Genomic DNA, 21833 nt, shown 5'->3' with positions numbered 1-21833 from the left:
CTCCCAAAATACACAAACAGTTCATGCAGCCTAATACGAAAAAAGGTAACCAACCCAATCAAAAACTGGGCAGAAGACCTAAATAGACATTTCTCCAAAGAAGACATCCAGATGGCCAACAGGCACATGAAAAGACACTCAATATTGCAAATTATTAGAGAAATGCAAATCAAAACTACAATGAGGTATCACCTCACACCAGTCAGAATGTCCATCATTAAAAAGTCTATAATAATAAATGCTGGAGAGGGTGTAGAGAAAGGGAACCCTCCTACACTGCTGGTGGGAATGTAAATGTGTGCAGCCACTATGGAGAACACTGTGGAAGCTCATTAAAATACTAAGAATAGAGTTACCATATGATCCAGCAATCCCACTTCTGAGCATAAATCCAGAGAAAACTCTAATTCAAAAAGATACGTGTACCCCAATGTTCATAGGAGCACTGTATACAATAGCCAAGACATGGAAGCAAACTCAATGTCCATCAACAAATAACTAGATAAAGAAGATGTGGCATGCATGCACACACACACACACGCACACACACACACAATGGAATATTAACTCAGCCATAAAAAAGAATAAATAATGCCATCTACAATGTGGATAGAACTGGAGATCGTCATTCTAAGTGAAGTAAACCAGAAAGAGAATGACAAATGTCATAAAATATCACTTATATGTGGAATCTAAATACAATGATACAAATGAATTTATTTACAAAACAGAAATAGATTCACAGACACAGCAAACAAACCTATGGTTACCAAAGGGTAAGTGGGGTGGGAGGGAGGGATAAATTAGGAGACTGGGCTTAACATATACACACTACTATATATAAAATGATAAACAACAAGGACCTACTGTACAGCACAGGGAACTATATTCAGTATCTTGTAATAACCTATAATGGAAAAGAATCTGAAAAAGAATAAAACTGAATCACTTTGCTGTACATCTGAAATTAACGCAACATTGTAAATTAACTATACTTCAATAAAAATGGTTTAAATATTGGGAAACCATTGGTAATGGTAAAAATGGTTAAATTAAAAATGGTTTAAAAAATAAAAATAAAAACTACTTAATAAAAGATAAATATAACACAGACTCTAAGTCCTGAGGCAGGCTCCCAAGAAAAGTACCGAAAACCCCCAGGATTTAAGAAAGCAAAACCAGGTTCTCAGATGACATTCAGACTCATGAGAAACGCTTCAATCCTATCCTGGCTTTAATCACAAATATAGCAAAACACAAAACAAGGAGTCTTTCCATCAAACTGAAGGCCAGTGTACCCCACGCCCTGCCAAGGGAAGACGAGTCAGTGTGTATCAACAGTTCTAAGAACGGATCATCCAAAGGGATTGGGGAGGCCAGCGCTTCCAGGAGCAGGTCAACAGATGGAAGGTCCGGAGTGAGTCCAAGGAGGCTGCCCAATTTTTTAAGCAGCTGCCTAGCAAATGAGCTCTTAATGTCACCTTGGGATGACATCAAAGTTTAAAGGATACAAAATATCAATATGATACTGAATTATCTGCTTCTCCATCTCATAAATCAGATGCAGGCGAGGTACACTGGACATTAAGTAAGGCACCAGGAAGCAGGGTGCATGCAGAGTGAGCTGGAGGATTGCAGTGGGAGCCTGCAGTTTGCATGATACTCCAGGCCCTCATTTCTACAGGCAAATAAAGTTTATTCGAACTGTATTACCGTATTGTTTAAAAGAAACTAAATTACAATCTCATTGCTATAGATGTTGTAATTACTTCAGAAATAGAGTATATAGATCACAAAATGTGAACCACAGCTAGGCAAAGACCTGGTCTCCATCACGACACAGCCTAGAGATGGCCGGCATCTGCTGCTTAGCAGACACTCAACAGCCTGAAGCTGCGGTTTCTTCCTCTGTAGCCTGAGGTCAATACCAGGGCCAACTGCAAGCTTCTCCCACGAGGACCGAGTGAGACAGCGCATGCAAAAATCCTGCCACAGCTCCTGGCACCAACACACTCAACAAATGCCGTTTTAAGTAACTGTGTGCTGGTATGAAAACTTTAGGTTTAATAAAATACTAAACAAACACATATAAAGAAGCAGCTACTACAAATGCAGATAAACTATTTCCCAAAACACTCAGTATAGATTATATCAAGTTCACGCTCTCAGACCCGGAGAGCTGATAATTAAAGAACAGTACACACTACAGAGCTGTTCCAAACAGCTCTCCGTGGGCACACGGCCAGGGAGCTATAGGGCTAGCTGTTCCGAACAGAAGCAACATCTGAAGATGTTTCTCACACCTGTCTTTATAAATCAGAGATACTGCAGGAACCATTTAGCTTAGAAAGGCTTCTGGAACATACTCTGATACAAAAACAACAACAACAAAAAATTCTTTTTTTTTTTTTTTTTTTTGCAACTGTAATGAGTTCATTACAGCATCTTCTACACCAGGAAAAAATATGTTAGCTTCTCTAGATGATGTAGTTGGATTCCTTAAAAAAAAAAAAATCCTTTACAGTTTCCACAGCTGCAACATCTATCTCATTAGGTATAAGCTGATTTTGAGTATTTATAGATTTTTTAAAGAAAGTTTTGAAACATTTAAAAATGGATGTAATTTTTGTTTCCATAAGGAAGAAATAGAAATGGCCAAATGACAAGTGAAAGAAAGAAAACACGTCTGTATGTGGAGTGTGGTCATAAAAGCGTGGGGCGACTTTTAAAGGCACATGGCAGACCCGTAGGTCAGCACTCCCTCCTGAAACCCTACAGTACAAATAATAATCACAATAATAATAAAAAAATAGGAGAAAAAAATAACAACAGGTAAGAGAAAGCAACAAAGCTTTGGAAGATGAAAGACGAGTGGTTACCTTCTTAACAGAGGAAAGAGAGCTGGAACCCTGTCGCCTAGAGAGGAGGGAATCCATCAAAAAGTGAGATGCAAGAGGAGAAGCTTGGCAAGGCTCGGGAATGGGAGGCACTAGGCACCTCTGACAGTCAGTACAGCCTGGGCTGAAGGACCATCCAAGGAACAGTTAGAGCTATAGGAAGGTTGCAAAGCCAGCACAGGTGGGTGACCGTCCCTTCCACTTCATCAGAGAGGAGCTATATGTTCTGGAGACACTGAAACAGAGAAGTTCTGTATGCAGGCCCTCCATGCAGAGCTGAGAATGAGGAAGTGCTAGCAAAGGGCCAAACTGACAGCAAAAGGATTTTTAAAAAGAAAAATAAACAAAGCATTTTCATAGGTGAGACATCCACCTTAACCCTGTTCCCTACTCAATTCACAAACCCCATAGTGAGGCTTAACTCCTCAGCAGGAGGTGGCGAGATTCTTCTTTGGGGAAACTGACCAACCCAAGAAAAAAGACACTCAGTGATGTATGGAGGTTCCCCCTAGCAACGTGAAGGCCAACCAAGTACTAAAGCCATCCTTGAAGCAGACAGAAGTTTCAACCAGCAAATGCCTTGTGATTAAATACAGACAGACAGCCAAAATACAGACATTTGAAGAAAGTCAGAGACTACAACAAATGGGGGTGGGGGCAGGGTCTGAGAACTAACAATGAGAATAAAGTGAGTGAAACAATGTTTAAAAAATAAAATTAATACATGCCAAGAGTTCAGAGAAATCTTGTATCCATTATTTTAAAAGAATAGAATCTTATGGGGGAAAGGAACATTCATAGAATAAGAAACATTTCTTGGAAATTAAATATATAGTAGCAGAAATAAACAACTTGAGTGGCAGGGTTGGAAAATGAAATTAAACCAACTCACCCAGAAAGCAGAACAAAATAAAAGAGACGAACAATAGTGAAGACAATTAGGGGATGTTTTCAGAAAGTGGGGACATTCAGCTAATCGCAGTTTCAGAAAAAGTGTGAGAAAAACAGTGAGGAAAAAATCATTGAAGAAATGATAAAAGAAAGTACACTGGAACTTTACAGTGTGAGTTTTCAAACAGAAAGGGTCCATGGAGTTGCTAGCAGGACTACTGATAAGAATTTAGCTAAGGCTTGTCATCACAAAATGGGGAAATACTGAGGATTAAGAGACGATGATAAAGCTTTGAGAAAGAAAACAAGGCTACATTTAAAGGATTTACAGTCACTATGCCAGCAACTTCCCAAGCAGCAATGGGCATAGAGACAATGAAGAAATGCCTCATTAAATGCTGAGGAAGTATGATTTCCACCTTGAAATTTTATTCCTAAAAAACCTAGCAATCAAAGATGATATATACTACCACTTTGAATATATATATATATCAAAGGTGGCATATATTATATTGCTGGTTTGCATATATATATATATATGCATGCAAGATATGGCAGACACATGTTCCAACCTTCTTTCTTACTCATAGAACTCTGTTTTGTTTGAAACACCAATGTGTACAATGAAAAATATTCACTTGTCTATCTTCCCGTGCAATGAGCAGTGGCCCTGTGTCACAGTCTAGCCAGGAGAAAGTCTGCTACAGAATTTTCTGGAAATTCTTAATTTCCCAAGAAATAGATGGGGCTGACTCTGCCTTTTGCCTCTTCTGCCTTATCACTGCCTAGAATGCAGATATAATGCCAAGATGTGCAGCAGCCATCATGAGACCATGAGTCAGTAGGCATAAATGCAAAAGTCAACATGTAATTATGGCAGAAACAAGCAAAAGTAAGAGTCAACATGTAATTATGGCAGAAACAAGCAAAAGTAAGAGCTGGGGGTCCCTGATAGTATCAATGACCCAATATACCAGCTGCTACACTGCTTACTTCACAAATGCTTGTTAGGAAGAGGTTAAAAAAAACCTGCTGTAGTCAGGTTTTCTGTTATCTGCTATGGAAAGTATTTAAACATTCCTTACAAGTTATCAAAGTTTTATCTCCCACATGCCCTTCTCAGGAAGTTACTAAAACATGTGCCCCACAAAAATAAGAAATAAACTGAAAAACAGAAAGTTACGGTGTTCAGAAAACAGGTGGCCCAACACAGGAAGGATGTTTCTAGCATCTTGGTAATATGGTAATCCTGAGACAACAGCTCAAATGCCTGCGTAAAAGTAAGCAGTTTATACTAGAACAAAAAGAAAAGGGTTCCAAGAGAGAAAGCAAGAAAAATAATGGATAGATTACCCAATGTGTTTGATCATGTCGAAAGGAGTTTACTAACTGTCCCAGAGAGTTTGGAGGTAAAGTAGAGATTGGTACACAGGAGACAAAGCAAAACAGTAAAAAACAAAAACAAAGCAGATATTAACTCTAGGAAAAACAAAAAGTTGAAAGAGGGATGAAATGGAATTATAGAACATCCTATGGCTCAGTCATAAATAATAGTTGCTTCAAGGTGCAAACACTAAAAATTGGGTTTTTTAAAATAATTATGACAATATTACATTGGAAAGCAGGAAAGAAGAGAAGCTCATGTGGCTGGAGTAGAGTGAGCGGGGGAAGAATAAGGGAGATAACAGAGGAAAACAGGCATTAGGTTATCCAGAGGTTTGGATTTTTCTTAAGACCCATAGAAAGCCACTGGAGAGTTTTAAACAGGAAACCAGCATGATCCAACTCATGATTGAAATTGATGACCTTGGCTGTGGTGCTAGGAAGAGTACATTGTGCAGGGACAAGCGGGGAAGCCAGCGGACGAGTTAGGAGGCTACTGCCCTGGGAATAAGAGGCTTCTGCAGAAGAGATAAAAAGAAGGAGGAAAAAGAGGCCTAGGTTGAAGAAGGCACACTTTGAAAATGGGGGGACGTGGGGAGATGGGAACACATTTTGGAGGTCGGTGGCTTAGGGAGGGGAAGGGGAGACTCAGGGATGATTTTTCTAAGTGTTTGAATGAGGCATCTGGGGACAGAATGGATTCAGGAACAGAGGGTTTGGGAGGTCAGGTTCTGTTCTGGATCCACCAGGGCTGAGAAGCTACGGGAGGGTACCAAGGAGGCAACTGCTCTGGGACTCACTGTAACGCACAGAGATAAACCCCCAAATATGCTTTGCCTTCAACAAGTAGTAATCCCTCCCTTTCTCTTGCCAACACAAAGAAATGTTTCATTATATGTTTGGATTTTTAAGCAACCTCAGTGCTATGATTTGGTGCACTGATGGATTTAAGACTTGATACTGAGAATCCAAGGATAAACAAGCAGTGAATCCTGGGATATGGCAGCATGTAACCCACTCTAAATGTATAGGCCTAACCGGTTTTCTATTTTGAGTCACATCTATCCTAAGGAAAAACCCTCTCTACCAAAGCTGCAGTCATAAACTAATAAAAGCCTTTCCTCTATGAAATAATTTCTCATTATTAGCTTGATTCTGTAAACATTTTCCTCTAAAAAATTACTGTCCATGCTCAGTGGACTTCTGTTTATGTGTGCAGACCATGTGCCAAGCGAAAGATCACCTCGGGCACACTTTGAGATTCTGTTTCAGTTTTTAAAAAGTTCTTTCTCAATAAATATTCAAAAGGACCAATTTGTACAAAAGTCTTTCAAAATACTTTTGACTACTATTATTTTCACTTGCAGGTCATAGAGTTACTTAGCTAAACAGCAGTATTCTTTCTTGTTTTTTTTCACTGTTTCCTCCTTGCTTTGAGCAATCCTTTTATTTAATCATTCATTGCCAAGTTGGTCTTCATTGCCGCGTGGATTTTCACGGGGTGGGTGGGGGTGGCCACATTACAGCAGATGCGGTGGGGATGAAGGAGGGCAGTGGCAATTGCAAATAAAACATACCATAAGGTGGTAATGGTTCGTGATTGAGGCCAGTTGTTGAAAAGTAAATGCCTGTTAAATAGAATCATAGAAATTTAGAACTGGAAGCCAAGGCAAGACTTTCATTGATAGGCCGACAGCGCCTCTAGCGGCAGAAAGACGGCGGCGGCGGCGGCGGCGGCGGCGGCTGCGGCGACCGGAGGAAACTCCGGATTTTTTACAAAGGCACCTGCTGTTTGAGTTCTCATTATGCAAAAACGAAGGAGCCACGGGTGCCCGATTTTAAGAGGATGCAACGTGGGGAAATCTAGATCTCTAAAACTGCTGTAATAGCCACACTTCAGTTTAACTTCGGAATGAGCCGTCACTTTACACAAGCGAGATTATTTAGCCGAGAAAATGACTGACAGAGTGGCGGGAGACAGAAAAATGCTGCTCAGGTTTGGCCTCCACGGACAACTGGGGAGCGATCCAAAGAAAACGAGAAAAGTAGGCGAAAGAGTCAATTTTAAAAATGGAGAGCGCTGTGCGACGCAGCAGACACACCTGCGGAGAAGGGGCTGGCTCACCTGCGTGGTTCCTGTGCGTCCCCCAAGTGTATCCGCGGGGGAGGCAGGGGTGGAAAGGAAACCTCGTGGAGGGTTGACCCGGGGCCTGGGGTGAGGGGATTCACTAAGGGACTGGGTGAGATGACCCGACGCGCATCATCCCGGGCGACACGTGTAACTGTCAAGGCAGAGAGACACCGTCGCAAATGATCCCCGAGAGGGGAGGACACGCGGGAGAAGCCCCAAGTCTGTGCAACTCGGACTAAGCGCAGGCGGCTTCCGGGCCCCGAGCCAAGTGTTCCCTCCTCCCCCAGGGAATTGGCACCTGGTGGGGGCCGGAGGGAGAGGGGGGTCCTCTCTTGAGCTGGGAGCCCGAGGCCCCCGGGCTCGGTGGCAGCGCCCCCGCGCGCCGCCTGGCGGGGCAATCCTGCCACTCGGTGTCCCCCGGGTGCGGCGCGAGGTGCCCCCGGAGGGCGAGTCCCCAGCCGGAGGATGCCCCTGAGCGGCAGGCGGGAGGGGAGAGCCAGGGACCGGCAAAGGAGCCGCCTGGGCTCTGGAGACTTACCTCGGGCCGTGCGTGGCGCGAGCAGAGCCCCGGCCAGGGCGAGCAGGAGGGCGCGGGCGGGGGGCGCGGGCGGCGGGCGCGCTGCCATCGTCGCCGGCCTTCAGTGCAGCAGCTCTCGGGGCCGGGCGGCGAGCGCTGCACCATCCCACGCGGGCGCCGGGCGGGGGCCGGGCGGCGCGACCCGAGGGATTTCCTGCTGCAGGGAGTCAACTGCGAGCCCCTCGCGCAGTGCCCGGCCGCTGAAGAGCTAGTTTAGGCTTTCATTTTTTTAAAAGAAAGTTTTCCCCGGCGTGTGTGTGTATGTGTGTGTGCGTGCGTGCGCGCGCGCGCGCCGTTCTGGCACGAGCCGGCCTTGACCGTTGCAATAAATGAGCAAACTGTCCGAGTTGGCCCGGGGACGAGGAAGATCGTTAGTGAGAGAAGGCAGGCCTGTGAAATGGATCCACGGCCAACAGTCACCGGTCTCATTACCACGGAACAAATTATCGTCTCCCCCGCACCCCCGCCTGCCGGCGGCGTCCCGCGGGTCCTAGAGACCGCTCAGGGTCCCCCGCCAGGGTCCCGCCCAGAGCCGGCGCTCGCCCACCCCCGGGGCGGCTCGGGCCGGGCGCCTCCTGGGCCGCGCGCCCCGGCGGCACAGACGTGGCGCGGTGGCGGCGCGGGCGCCCGGAGCGCACACATCCCCGCCCCGGGATGATGTGGCCGCGGGGCCCCGGGCGCCCGGCTGCCAAGAGCACACGCGGCTGCACGGTCCAGCTTTCCAGTCTGAGGCTGGAAACGATGACTCGGCTGCTCGCTCCCGGCTCGCCGGGAACCCGCGGAACGCGGGTAGCAGGTTTGAAAGGCTGTCCACCACCCGGACGCGCTTCCCTAAGCCCCTGAACGGGTATCTCGGTGCCAGAGAATGAGCTTGGACTCGCTGGCACGCGACGTCCGGGCATTCTGCTTTTGACTCATTGCTTTAGATTTTACGTTAGTAGATCGGCTTTAGGTTTTACGTTAGTAGAAGAGTTTCTCTCTTCCATGGCATGGACCCGAAACGGGGTGCACGGCGATGTTTCCCAAACTTTTCTGATCATGAGAAACATCTGGGTGTGTCTGTTAAAAATACAGATTCCTAGGCTCCCTCCCACGCCTTTAAATGAGCCTCTCCAGGCCGCGGAGCCCAGGGAGCACCGAGTGTTTGGGAAGTATCAGTGAAGTGGATGGAGGGCGTCGCCTACGAATCCGAGTTCTTGGTGGTCTCTCCCTCTTCTGCCCCACAGCCTCGCAGAGACACAGTATCAGTTCTTATAACAGAACTTGCCCTCTCCGAGACCATCGGTAGCAGCAAGGAAGGGGTCACACAGACTACAGGAGCTGGACAGATCAAGGATGGCTTTGCGCCCCACCTTGTGGAACCACTGTGATCCCCACCCTTGGCCACCTATTAGAACGCTAAGGGCTAACCAGAAAATAACACCCCCACCCAGATTAACTCAGAATCTCCACCCATGGATGGAGCCTGAATCGTTTCCAAAGCCCCAGGTGACCCTACTGTGCCGCAGGGAGGGAGAGTGCCCTGCAGAACTCTGTCCTGTGACCTCCCACGAATTTGAGACCCAAGCCCCCGTCCAAGAGGCATTCAGCCAGCATCTGAGGACACTCCCTCTCAAGCCATCTCTTTTTACTGGAAAGTAGCTTTTCTCCTTTCTCCCCCTTACTCCCAGGTTTCTGCAGTGTTCCCGAGAACCAGGTCAACCTTTCTCAACAAAGTGCAGGCCTTTTTTAAAAAAACCAAAAGCCAGAGGCACTGGCCCCAGGGCCCCCTTCTCAGCGCCAGGACATCTCAGAGCTCCACTGGGAGCCAGGCCTGGGTCCAAGTCCCAGTTTGAATCCAGCCCTACTACGCACCCCTCTGCCTGTCCTTTGTTCATTCATTCACTCAATCAGCAATTAGCAACACTACATTGGAGACTTGGGAAACCAAACTAATGAGAAATGCCTCTTGCCTTCAAAGGCTTTTCTGTCTCGTAGGACAAACTGATAAATCACAGCTATTGACGGGCGTGAGCTGGTTACTTAGCCCCTTTGTAATCATTCGGTTGCTTGTGAACTACATTATTTATTACACACTTCATATAATCGGAGTATTGTGCTAAACCTGCACTATTTCATTTTGAAATCCTGAAGATACGGATGAGGAAATGGCAGAGTCTAAAGGTTAAGTAGTTTTCCCGTGGTCACAGGACTGAGAAGTGGGTCAGAGCTCACACCAGGTCCTTGCAAACGCGGCCTCTGTCCTTACTTCCAATTCCCAACCTTCAGTTCATCGTCTGTTAAGTGAAAGTAAAATACAAACCTCCTGCGTGGGAGCGAGCATTCAGTGAGCTAATCCAGTGCCTCCCCAACCCACGGGATTCCTAGTGTTTGCTAAAAATCCACGTCCCTGACGTTTGCCCTGGGGTTCTCATGAGGGGGGTCTGGGAAGGACAGTTTTAGCAAGTGCTCAGGTGGTCCTGCTGCTTGTGTTCCACTGAGCCCTCAGAAACACTGCACAAGAGAGTTTAAAATTGTTTCCTTTAAGGTCAGTGGGGAAGATTCGTTTTAGAACGAGCCCAGCTGCTGGCCTCTTGAACCTTCATGACTAGTTAAATTGTTTATTCACTGTGGCTGGGCGCTGGGCAGAGGGTCTTTTTAGCCTTTGTCTCCTAATGATCCATTTCTTTTTGTCCTTTAATATTCAGCTCTTGACTATAGATGTCCTTTTTTTTTAAACGTGAAAGTTGCAAAGCTCTCTCCAAAGGGCTAAATGTGCCCCCAGGGCTGTCCTTGGTTTGTTTCTGATTGAAGGGAGGGAAAAAAAAAAAAACCCACAGCCAACGCAGGGGGCAAAAAGAAAGATAAAAAAGAAAACCCTGTCCACTAGCCCTAGTTTCTCAGTCCTGTGATTCACCACCTCTTGTGAAGCAAGGAGCCTGGGCTGACGCTTATCCATAAAGACTTCATGCTCCTTGGTGACAGCCAGCTAGGCAGAGAGTGACTTGTACGTCCGGCAGATGGTCAGCCTCTGGATGGAAACTCTGCCCCCTGGTTCACAGGAAATGGAAGCCGACATGGCATTCAATACTAGATTGTTAGGTAATGGTATGGGGTCAGAGGCCAGGATCTGCTCATTAAAATTTCAGATAGATGGCTTGTTGTCCCTTCCTTTCCAGAAGAATTGACCTTTGCAATACCGTTTCCTGTATCCTATTTTTGCTCCACAGTCTGGCATTCACAATGAACCGGGCACTCATTTCTTAACCCGTGCTCACATTTAGTTGAATCTGCTTTGAGTACCAGCAGATGAAAAATGGAGGCAAACTTTCTTAAGCCAGGACTTTACAGCCAGCCACTCCTGATTTCTGCGATAAGTAAAGGGTCAGCGTCCTTGCCACTCGACTTATTGATGGAGCTTCAGACACAGGCTCACAAAACAGCTTTGATCTATCCAAGCACAGTTCCCAAGGCTTGCTGCAAAAGTAAACAAACACAATCGCCCCATGATTAGGATTCTTGGAAATCTTTATAATTCCATCTCATGGGGAGATTGAAACTCATGATCCTCTCAGCCTATAATAATATGAAATCCATTTTGTTTTCTTAGACCTTCTCACTTCAAGAGTCCATGCCTTCACCTCTAGAAACTTGCTCCCAAAGAGCCTCCTCTGGGCAGATTAACCCCTTTTGGGTCTGATACTTCCAGTGTTGCACAGAATTGGTACTTAAGTAGCCCGTCCAAACACCAAAGAAAGAATGCTCTTGGGGATATCGGGAACTCATGGATGCTCAAGCCAGAAGGCACATGGAAGGTCACTTAGACTAGCTCCATACCCCCATCTATACTTCTCTGTGTCACCCTGTCAATGGACCATCCAACTCCCCATTATATGCCTACGGTGGTGGGGAACTTACCCGCCAAGAGAGCCCATTGTAAGTACCCCAAGTGATTGACAACACCCAGGAGGAGCAGAGCCACCACGGGCAAATCACCAGCTGCTGAGACAGACCCCTGGCTGCACCTGTCCGTTCTCTTCCACCACCAGTCAAGAAGCCTGAATGAAATGACAGTCCTCAGAGAAAGGCAAATGGGGACTCTCAAAAACAAACATGAACTCACAACAAGAATGATCAAATATATAAAGCTCCTCCTTCATTTAAGAAGTAAAGGTTAATCTTCCCTTCTCATGTGGGCTGGGCTTAGGGACTCATTCTAATAAATCAAATAGGGCCAAAGTGACTGGTGTGTAAGTTCTGAGACAAGTCATGAAAAGCATGAGTGACCCAGGTCACTCACTCTGTGGGACACTGGCTGCCACGTGGTGAGAAATCTCAGGCAGCCCAATGGGGAAGGACCGAAGTGAGAACCTGAGGTCTCATGCCATCAGCCACATCAGTGCACCATCTTGGAAGTGGATCTTCCAGCCCCAGACAAGTTTTCAGACGATGGCAGCCCAGGGAAGTTTCTGACTGCAACTTCCAGTCTCTGAGGTGGGCCCATCCAGCTGCACTGCTCCTGAACTCCTGAGCCACAGAAACTGCATGAAATAATGAATTTTTGTTGACTTGAGCCACACATTTGGGGGGGGGGTAATTTGTTACACAGCAACAGATGACTAATCCATATTTAATAAAGCAAGCATTCCATTTCTGTATTTTTTCTAGCTTCCAAGGATCCCCAATCATTTCAATTATCAAGGGCACCTCCTTTCTTGTTTTTGAACTTTGAATATGAGTTACAGACAGGGTGGCCATCGGTCCCAGGTTTGTCCTAGCATAATTATAACAGTACCCCCCGCCCAATCACTTTCACAAGTGTCCTGGTTTACTAACAAATCACCCTGTTAGCCCATCTATAGATGAGTACGTCTTTTGCATGGTGTTTTGGTAGCAGAAGAGGGAGACCGGCACATAAGCTTGGTTTTACATCCTGCCTCTGTTCCTTTTGTGAATGATGATTGAATGAGTGACTGAACTCACGGTGACGCATAGTACCCGTAAACATGGCAACAGCTGTGACAACCAGAGCCAATTCTCCAGGAGACTAGAATTTCACACGGTTTTCTGAGTATTTTCACCACACGGTTAGCCAGTCACGCAGTGACCTGATCTAAACGGCCACTTGCGGAAGTTGTGACACACTTCTTACCAGGTGCCGAAGAACCTGCAGGCTTGTGCTGTTGACTGTATTGTGAGCACATCAACAAGAACATGTGATAAAGGTCATGCTTGCTCTTGGATGAAGAGACTGCCCCTAGAGAAAGCAAAGATGTCCCCACCCATCCAGGCTGGCCACTCACTTGTCAACTGAAAAGATGCATGGGCCCCAGAAGCCAGGACAGCTGGGATTGGAGGAGGCTTTGGAGGCAGGCCAGGGCCTCCACAACTCCTGGTCTCCAGCACATCTCCTCCCCTTCTTCCCCCACCCCCCAGGGGCCAGCCTTATTTTATAATAACTCCACGGGAGGCCGTTCTGAGACATGCACACACGGGCATGAAACTCTTCTTCACCTGATCTCTCCTGTGGCAAATTAGGCCGTTTGCCTCTCATTCTGTGCTCTTGAACTTGAGAAATAACTGGACAGCGGTCCCTCTTCATGTATAGAGTGCAGTTCCCATTTTGTCTTTACTGTTTTAGGCAAATCAACCCCAATTTCTTTAACTTGCCTCTTGGGTCCTATTCTCACTCTCTTTAATCATGCTTTTTGCTCTCTTTTGGATCCTCTCCAGTTTCTTGATTTCTCTTAAACTGTGGAGGCCAAATGTGGCCACGAAGCTCCAAGAAGGGTCTGCATGTGGCCGAGGGAAGCAGGGGGGCGGGTTTGCTGCATCTGATTTATTGGTGAGGGTGGAGTGAGGGGTAGGGGGTGGAAATGTCTCTGTAGCTGAGACTTTTAACTCCTCTTCGGAGGCCTGGACTGGTTTCTACTTTGGGTGAAGGAGCAATTCTGGGTGGCTCTGGGTGGGCTGGCTACTCTGATGTGGGTGTATTTGTCCCCAGCCCGTCTACCCGTCTGCTGCAGGGTCCTGCATCTTCACTGCAGCTATTTAAGTCCACTTCCTGGACCCCAGCTCCCCATGCCTCTGTGACGGACACTTTAAGGCAGGGCTCCTGTCTCCCGTTAACGCCCTGATGGACTCAGGCAGAAAAGCCAACTCCAGTCTCTAGGGCAGGGGGTCGGATGGGTTTCCTCCCACCCCACGCTCTGGTCTAGGACCTGATGTCACTTTCGTTTTTGAGCAGTTACCAAGCATTGGACGTTTCTCACCAGCACCACATCCTGACTCAGCAGCTCCCCCATCACTGTAAGCCTACGGCACCTCAGTGGGGAAAGCACACTGCTGCCTCCCGGGGTTTAAACATGGCCAGCATTCCTTTCACTCCAGCATGTTTAAACAATCCTCACAAGCAACTCTTCAGCTCCCTTTGTCCTAGGCTGGGCTGAAAAATAAAGAAAAGAAGTTGAGCAAACATCCCCAGAGCTCCTTCTGTGTCCTGCACTGGAGGTTAGGGACACAGACAACAGCCCCCATTCTCATGACCTCCTAGTCTTGTGATGCACAGGAGACCTAAAATGACCACAACAGACAGCATCTGTCCTGTGTCCACTCTGCCCCAGGCCTCCAGGAGCTCATCAACCTTCATCAAATCCTACTAATTACTCTTCTGTTGAAGAAACAGAGACTTGGGAAAAGGACTTGCCCACAGATGCAAAGGTGGTACAGCTTAGATGGGACACGCTGGGTCTCTCTGACTCCAGGGGTCTTCTGTTTCATTTCCTCCCTGCTGATTCTGGCCCCAAACTCAAGTCACATCTGACCCCTTCCTTTCTCTCTTCCTCAACCACGCCTTTCTAATCAGTCATCAAGTCCTGTATGGTAGACCTCAGAACTCCCTCCTGAGTCTGAGCCCTCCGCCCCTTGCCCCCTGGAGCCCCAGGGCTAGGGAACCACAGGACATCCCCTTAGTGACAGTCACAGGCTCCTGGAGCTGGTGTGCTGTCATTCTACCCACTGCAAGAGCACTTCTCAAGTGAAAATCAGACAAATGTCACTGGAGCCTCCTCGCCTTCAGTAATGTGTTGAGTCTCCCTGACGGAACACCAAAGGCGATTTGGGATTTGCCCACAACCAGTGTGTCCAGCCTCATCTTTCTCCCTGCCCAGGTGCACGGCCCCAGCCTTTAGCCACGTGGAACCACTCAAGATTTGAAAAGTGTTGGACACTGCATGGTTTTCCATAAGCTTCTCTCCATGTCAGAATGTCCTCCCCCTTTCCATCAACTGATCCATGGCTCAAGGCCCAGAGAGGTGCCATTTCCTCTGTGTTTTCTTTGCTTGCACAGTTCTGTGTGTCCCCTGCTAGCGTCAGGCTTCCCACTCTGTACTAGAATAATTGTTGTGGGAGCAGGTCTGCCTTACTAGACAGGGAGCCCCTTGCAGGCAGACTTCCTTCACTTGCTCACTATTCCACCTGCTACGCCTGTGCCCAGCCCAGAGCCTGGCAAAGAGAAGGGACAGCAATCTCTGGTTGAGTGGATAAATGAACCATTGTGTGACCCTGTTCCACTTGGGGCCTTACGACTTTTCCTCTCTATACAGCTGTCCCGTCCAGGCTCAAACACAGTGATTCCATGTAAGTGTATTTATTGCTGAGGTCCAACAAGATAAGCAGGCAATATTTCATTTCTTTCCCAATCCGTTCTCCCAATAACCTCTATAATTATTCCAGTTAAAGGCTCATTACCATTGCAAATCAAGTTAGAGCTGACTTCCACAGAGCTTGCAATCTGCACCAGGACGTGTTTTTTTTTTTTTTTTTTTCCTAAAAATCATCGGTTTTTACCTAAGTCTGTTACTTCTGGTCCTATTTTAAATTTAATAGAAACAAAATAAAACTCCTTTAAAACTCTAAAACAATGCCAAACTGTGTTTTGTTCTGGTAATCAGACAATGGATAAGGATTGTGGTTACTTGGAGATATTGCCAACACTGGAAAAACACAAATAAGAGCATGAGTCAGAATAATTTAAAACCAGAAATGTGTGTTGGTAATAACTCAGAAAGTCACATGGAAGATCCTTGGTCACAACATCAAATCTGATGGTTTTTTAAAAAATCATAATCTCCGAGATGAGAGAGCCCCTTGCACCTGGTAGAGTGCCAAAAAAACCTTACAAAAGCTAGTCTTGGGAAATCAAAATCCTGCACCATCAGGAAAATGCTGTCTCTCTTGGGGCAGGATGTAGACAGTCTCGAGTGCCATATGGAAAAATGAGCCAGCGTGGTGAGGAAGCAACGTATCATTACAGAGGAGACCGTTAAAGTAAGGTAAAAGCCATTCCTGCAGCCTAATCCTTTTAGGCAGCTTTCCAGCAGCACAGAGGGAACTAACTGTAGCATCACTCTGGGTGGGGGTGATGTGGGATTGGATTCCACGTCCAACTGCATTGCATTGGAATACCAGAAGCATTACCAGAAGTGTGGTTTTGCTATTCAAAGCCAGCCACTCCTCTACCTATCCATAGAGGGAGAAAAAAGGACCCGGCTTAGTCATCCCCAGGCAGCCTGTCGTCCCCAACCCTTAAATCTGCCATCTTGGTGCTGGTGACCAGCGACCGTGATCTCCGTCCTCGAGGCGGCCATCTTGGAAAAGAAAAGTCACGGGGTCAGCAACGTACAACAGAGTGTCTGGTGTTGCTCCTCCACGGCCAGATGGTCCTTTCGGCCTCAACAGAGCAGGCACCAGAGGTCTAAACGTGAAGTCTTTCTGGAGCTCAGCCCCACTTCCTTCTTCTGCTTACATTTGTGGCCATTGACCTATTTTACAACCCTTTTACTGACCTACTTTTGAGTTCTATTTTGGAAAGTGACACAAAAGTCTCTCAGATCCCTGCAAAAAAAGAGGAGGAAGAAACACACACACAAGTGCCCACATACACCCCGCACCCCCCCACTGAGATCAAGGCTGCGGTAATTTTCCACAGAAGAGCATTTGTTTTCTCTCACCAAAAAACTTGTCAGAAAGCACTTTTAAAAAGCGTCAACAGTCCTTTTGGCAGTAAAGGTATACAAGTTAATTTATTAGATGCTGATTTTCTGATAAAAATACCTGCGCAGTAACCGTAATGCCTATGGATGGAAAGCCTCATCTTACAGACGCCAGTGACTGATGGGCGAGTCCGAGAGGCTGAGATGCAGATACCCCCCTAAAATTGCCCCTGCTTAGCTGTATATCTCCTAAGTGGTGAGCTGGTGGGATAAAAATTACATATTTCTTTCTGTAAGAGAGAATTACATCCTGAATAGCAGGTGAGCAGACGTCCAGTTCCCAAGTGCTAATTAGAGGTCTGCGCAACAATGATGCTATGGTGGTAATTATCATTCATTAAGCACTTCTTATGGTCCAAACACCTCACATATAACATTTCTAAACTTTCACATTACCCTATGAGGTTTATTTCAGCTTTCCATTTTCCAGATGAAAAACTAATACTCAGTAATTTTAAACAAATCATTCAAGACCTCACAACTAAGAAGCAGCAAACCCAAACAAGGCCTCAAACCCAGGTCTGCCGAAGCCCACAGTCTGCACCTTCTTCATCTAAACCAGACTGCCTCTTATAAAAGCAGATTCTGCCAAGATTTGGACTTAAATCCTGTGATCAGCCCACTGCCAGTAAAACATTTGGTTCTTGTCCCTTACCACCTATAAAATGGGAGCACTCTTTAGCTTTGATTGGTTTTTAGGTCAATTAAACATGGAAAGATAGTAAATGCAATGTGGTATCCTGGGTCCGATCCTGAAACAGAAAAAGGATATTAGAAATTTGAATAAAGTCTAGAGTTTAGTTAATAGTAATGTACCAGTGTTGGTTTCCTGGCCTTGACAAATTTACCATGTTATTTCAGATGTTGACAACAGGGGAAACTGGTGAACGGTATTCAAGAACTCTACCTTGGCAAATCTTCCATAAATCTAAAATTATTCCAAAATTTAAAAGTTTATTTTTTAAAAAAGAGGACATCTAAACAAATAAAAAGAAAAAAAAAATTAAAAATCAGTTGTTCTCTTGTGGTTTCTGATTGTTGAGAACAGACATGAGTAGGCTAACGCCCTCCAATTATACATCAGTGCGTTCGGGTTAATACATTCATTTAAAAGTGCCACTGAAGCCATTGGAGTTTTTTGTCTTTGTTTATTGTCTTAGTTGATGAATGCCAAAAGTGGAACTACTATCCAATATAAGCATTTTTGACATCATAAAGTGATCTCAAGAGCTAAGTCGAGGAAAGTGGGTTTAGTGTGCTACCATTTATCCAAGAAGATGTGATATGAATGTGTGTGTGTGTATAATATTATACTCTTACAGTTTTTTAAATGAACAAAAAAAGACATAAGTATTGAATAATTATTTCATATAAGTGGAAGAATGGACCATGGCAGAGAGGAAGGTGTAGGTGAGACTTCTCTGAATGTACTGTGGTTTGTAGATTCTATTTTAAAACTATAAAAATGTTTTTACACAATTATAAAACAAATTGAAATATTCAAAAAAGGAGTCCCTAAAAGTCAAATGCAAAATGAAACAAATAACCCAGCTATATATTGATTTTTGGCATGACCTCAAAGGCAGAAATTATTTCATGTGACTTTAAAACATTAATTTGACTGCATATCCTTAGTAAGACATGCCCTAGAAGAAAAGGAATGCACAAAATAAAAAACAACTTAAAGGCTTTTTAACAATCATGTTACTGACTGTAAGATTAAGGTTGTTATTCTGAGATTTAAGATTGATGGGATCAAGTAAAATACTCCCTAAATTCTAACTGAATGTATTCTTATAAACTCATTATATGTTTTATTTAAAAAAAAATATTTTCTAGTTTTATGCCCTGAAAAAGTCTGGGAACAATGACCAACCCCTCACTAATGAACGTTTCAAGTGTCTAGATCGTAGCCTCTAAGTACCATTTCACATCAAATGCAATCAGGGCTCCTTGGACACATGGCCAATTCCAGCTCTGGGACAGGAAAGGTATAAGGTGAGCCTGGGAAATCTTGTCATGTCGAAAGAAAGGAAGCTATCAAATATCACTGGAGTCATGTCACAAGGACCCAGGAGTTAATCTGACTAGGCACCCATCAGCCAAACATGGGGCAATTTGAGCATCAAAAATGATAAATTAGTGAATTGAAACTAACCAAAACATGTTTATGAATTCACTAGGATAGATAAAAACAAAAAACATCCTTTTGGTGGCTCAGAATGCTAGGGAAGTTAACGCACTATTTTGAAAATGGGTTAATGCAGAGAAATATTGAAGCAGTACTTCTGATTTCTGCATAAACTCTACCTTGAGGCATTCAAATATTTGATGAGGAAAAGTCTTTCTTCCCAGAAGTAGACCAAGTAATAAATGAAGAAGAAACAGAATTAGGGTGTCACCATTTTGCAACCCCTAAGGAAATAACAGATCTAAGAATAATCATTGGTGGCTACTAATGTCTCAAGGAGAGAGGACCAGACATTGTGCCTCCTGATGAAAGTATTCAAATGCTATGTCCGAATCTAGCCAAGACAACTTTTTAAAATATAAGGAGCAGAGAAATATATTCAAAGACACCCTGGGGATGCAGCTAGCTAAATCTGGACTAGGGGAAAGTAGAGAAGCGCTAGTCAACGTGGCCTCACAGACCGGCAGCAGCAGCATTTCGGAGCTTGTTAAATGCAAGTTCCCAGGCCCTACCCCAGAGCTACTTAACCTGGGCTGGGGCCCGGGAATCTGTATTTTAACAAGCCCTGCAGGTGATTCTTTAATGTGAGAAGTGTGAGAAACACTTATGCAGGACAAGCAACCTGGATGCTTCCACAAATGAACTGCAAGGAAAAGGGAAACTTACAGATTTAAGAAGAATTTTTTAAAAGACCAACAATATGCAGTAGGTGAACTCTGACTGGCTCCCGATTTGAACAACCTGTAAAAATCTTTTGTGAGAGAAACGGAGACATTTGAACACTGACTTGGCACTTAATACTAAGAAGATACTGGCGGGTTTTTAAGGCGTGATAGTGGTCTTGATTATTTTAAAATAGTCCTTTCTTTTAGCAAAATGTACTTAAATATTTGTGCATGAGATGATGCTATCAATCAATGTCCTTAAGAGCCTAAAATCTACTTATCTGGTAGGATTTCATACACATTTTTTTTAAAGATAAGAGAATTTATTATTATTATTATTATTCTCTTAAAATATTTCTTTTTTTAAGTGGTGGCCCTAGGAATTGAACCCAGGACCTCATGCATGCTAAGCACACTCTACCATTGAGCTATTAATCCTCCCCTCCAGTACACATTTTATACAAACAACTAAATTCTTTGGACCTTGTGAACCTATTTCCATAGCTGGAACACATGGGAAGATTTGGCCTGAAATTCGCAGAGCTCTCAGGGATCGGGAAACATTTTCCGTCTCCAAGGCTGCATTTGCACCAGGCCTGGAGGCACAAAAGAGCAGAGCCAGGTCCCAGGAGGAAGCTGCCCTGGTTGGCAGAGCTTCGATCGCGTAGATGTGTCTGGCCACCATATTGCCACGATCACAGAAAGCAGCACATACACCCTCTTATGTTTCCAACACTGGCCAAGACCAGCAATCTTCTCTGTGTAGAGGCTTGCTGGGATGTGAACACTCTGCCTGCCCGGACTGCTCTCTGAGTTCAGGAATTCCCAGCAGTGACCTCATGGTCCAAAAGCGCATGCCAAGAGGAGAATGATCACGGAGATGTGACTGTGGTCCTCTCTGGCAGACACGTCCGCATAAAGGCTGCCATGTGCATAATGAGGGAGTGAGAATTCACTGCAGCGTTAAAATCACCTGGGTGCCTATAGAGATCCTTGTAACCACCAGCAATTAAACTGAAAGGCCCATCTTTCAGGCAAAAATTTAGCTTTCACTGAACTTCAGCAAAATGATGACCCCAGTGGACTGACAGCTGCGACTTCGGTTGTGAGCATTTCACGAGCATCTCTCTGTGCAGAGCACGCTGCAGAATGAAAACACACTCACAGGGCTTGAACGCCGAGAAGACAGAGCTGGGGGAGAGACTGAGGGAACCGCAGTCTCACGGGTGTTTCTCCACGTCACGCTAGCCCGGGGGGTGAGAAACAGGCGGCATTCTCTACTGCCTTGCCCCGCACTTGTCTGGGTCTCGGGTGCATTTTCTATGCCCACACAACGGCACAAGACCCTGCTCTTCACTTCCAGGTGGCCCCTGGGACTGTCCCACGTGTGCTTTTGAGCCAAAGCCCTTGGCGTCCACTGTCCCCCACCCCCACCCTGGCACTGCCTGCAGCCCCATCGCCCTGAAGCTCTGCGGCGGGAAGAAGCACCGGAAGGACCCAGTGACCAGCGCTGGGCTCCAGCTGCACGTGCTGTGGCGCATGACCCCAAGCAGGCTGCCTGGTCTCCAGATGTCTCCCGGAAATTTCAATGAAGAGAGTGCCTGCCAGTTCAGACTGAAAAAAAACCTACTCTCGTGGGAGTGTTCTCATACTTCCCCTCCCTGCATCCCATGGAGAGAAAATCCTGTGTGGATGGCCCACGTGTCTCCAGCCTGCTGGGGACAGCTTGCTTCCGCCAGCAGACTCCTGGGTTTTGTGTTTCAGGAGGAGAGGATGAGCAGTGGCAGGCGGGAGAAAGGCCAGCGAAAGAGGTTAAGACGCCACCCTAAAACTCATCAGTATGATATGGAGCCCCCAAAAAGGACGGGACTGCCTATGAGTTTGTTTGTGGCTTTTGAACCAAGTTTCTTGAAAGAGACCCCAGCGTGGCCTGAGTAGGTCACGTTCAAGGTCCTCCTCCTAGCACTCAGACGTAAACAAATCTAAAACCCAGACCCAGCCTCTGAGTGGACCTGTGAGCAGAAGGGCTGTCTCATGCCCCCAGAGGGGGTCCCATGCAGGAGGCT

General features: G+C 45.8%; 1 protein-coding gene across 1 annotated transcript in view; it reads right to left on the bottom strand.

Moving 5' to 3' along the window:
* Positions 1–8490, bottom strand: part of ADAM12 (ADAM metallopeptidase domain 12) — a 325460-nt gene extending 316970 nt beyond the window's left edge. Inside the window, exon 1 of the mRNA XM_074373406.1 lies at positions 7841–8490. Coding sequence (XP_074229507.1) covers positions 7841–7928 — 88 coding nt within the window. The 5' untranslated portion in view covers positions 7929–8490. The remainder of the gene's footprint in view (positions 1–7840) is intronic.
* Positions 8491–21833: the final 13343 nt, after the last annotated feature.

The sequence above is a fragment of the Camelus bactrianus genome, chromosome 11, assembly GCF_048773025.1.
Source record: "Camelus bactrianus isolate YW-2024 breed Bactrian camel chromosome 11, ASM4877302v1, whole genome shotgun sequence".
Classification (NCBI taxonomy): Eukaryota; Metazoa; Chordata; class Mammalia; order Artiodactyla; family Camelidae; genus Camelus; species Camelus bactrianus.
The sequence above is the reverse complement of the archived record's forward strand: the minus strand, read 5'-3'. Positions and strand labels throughout refer to the sequence as shown.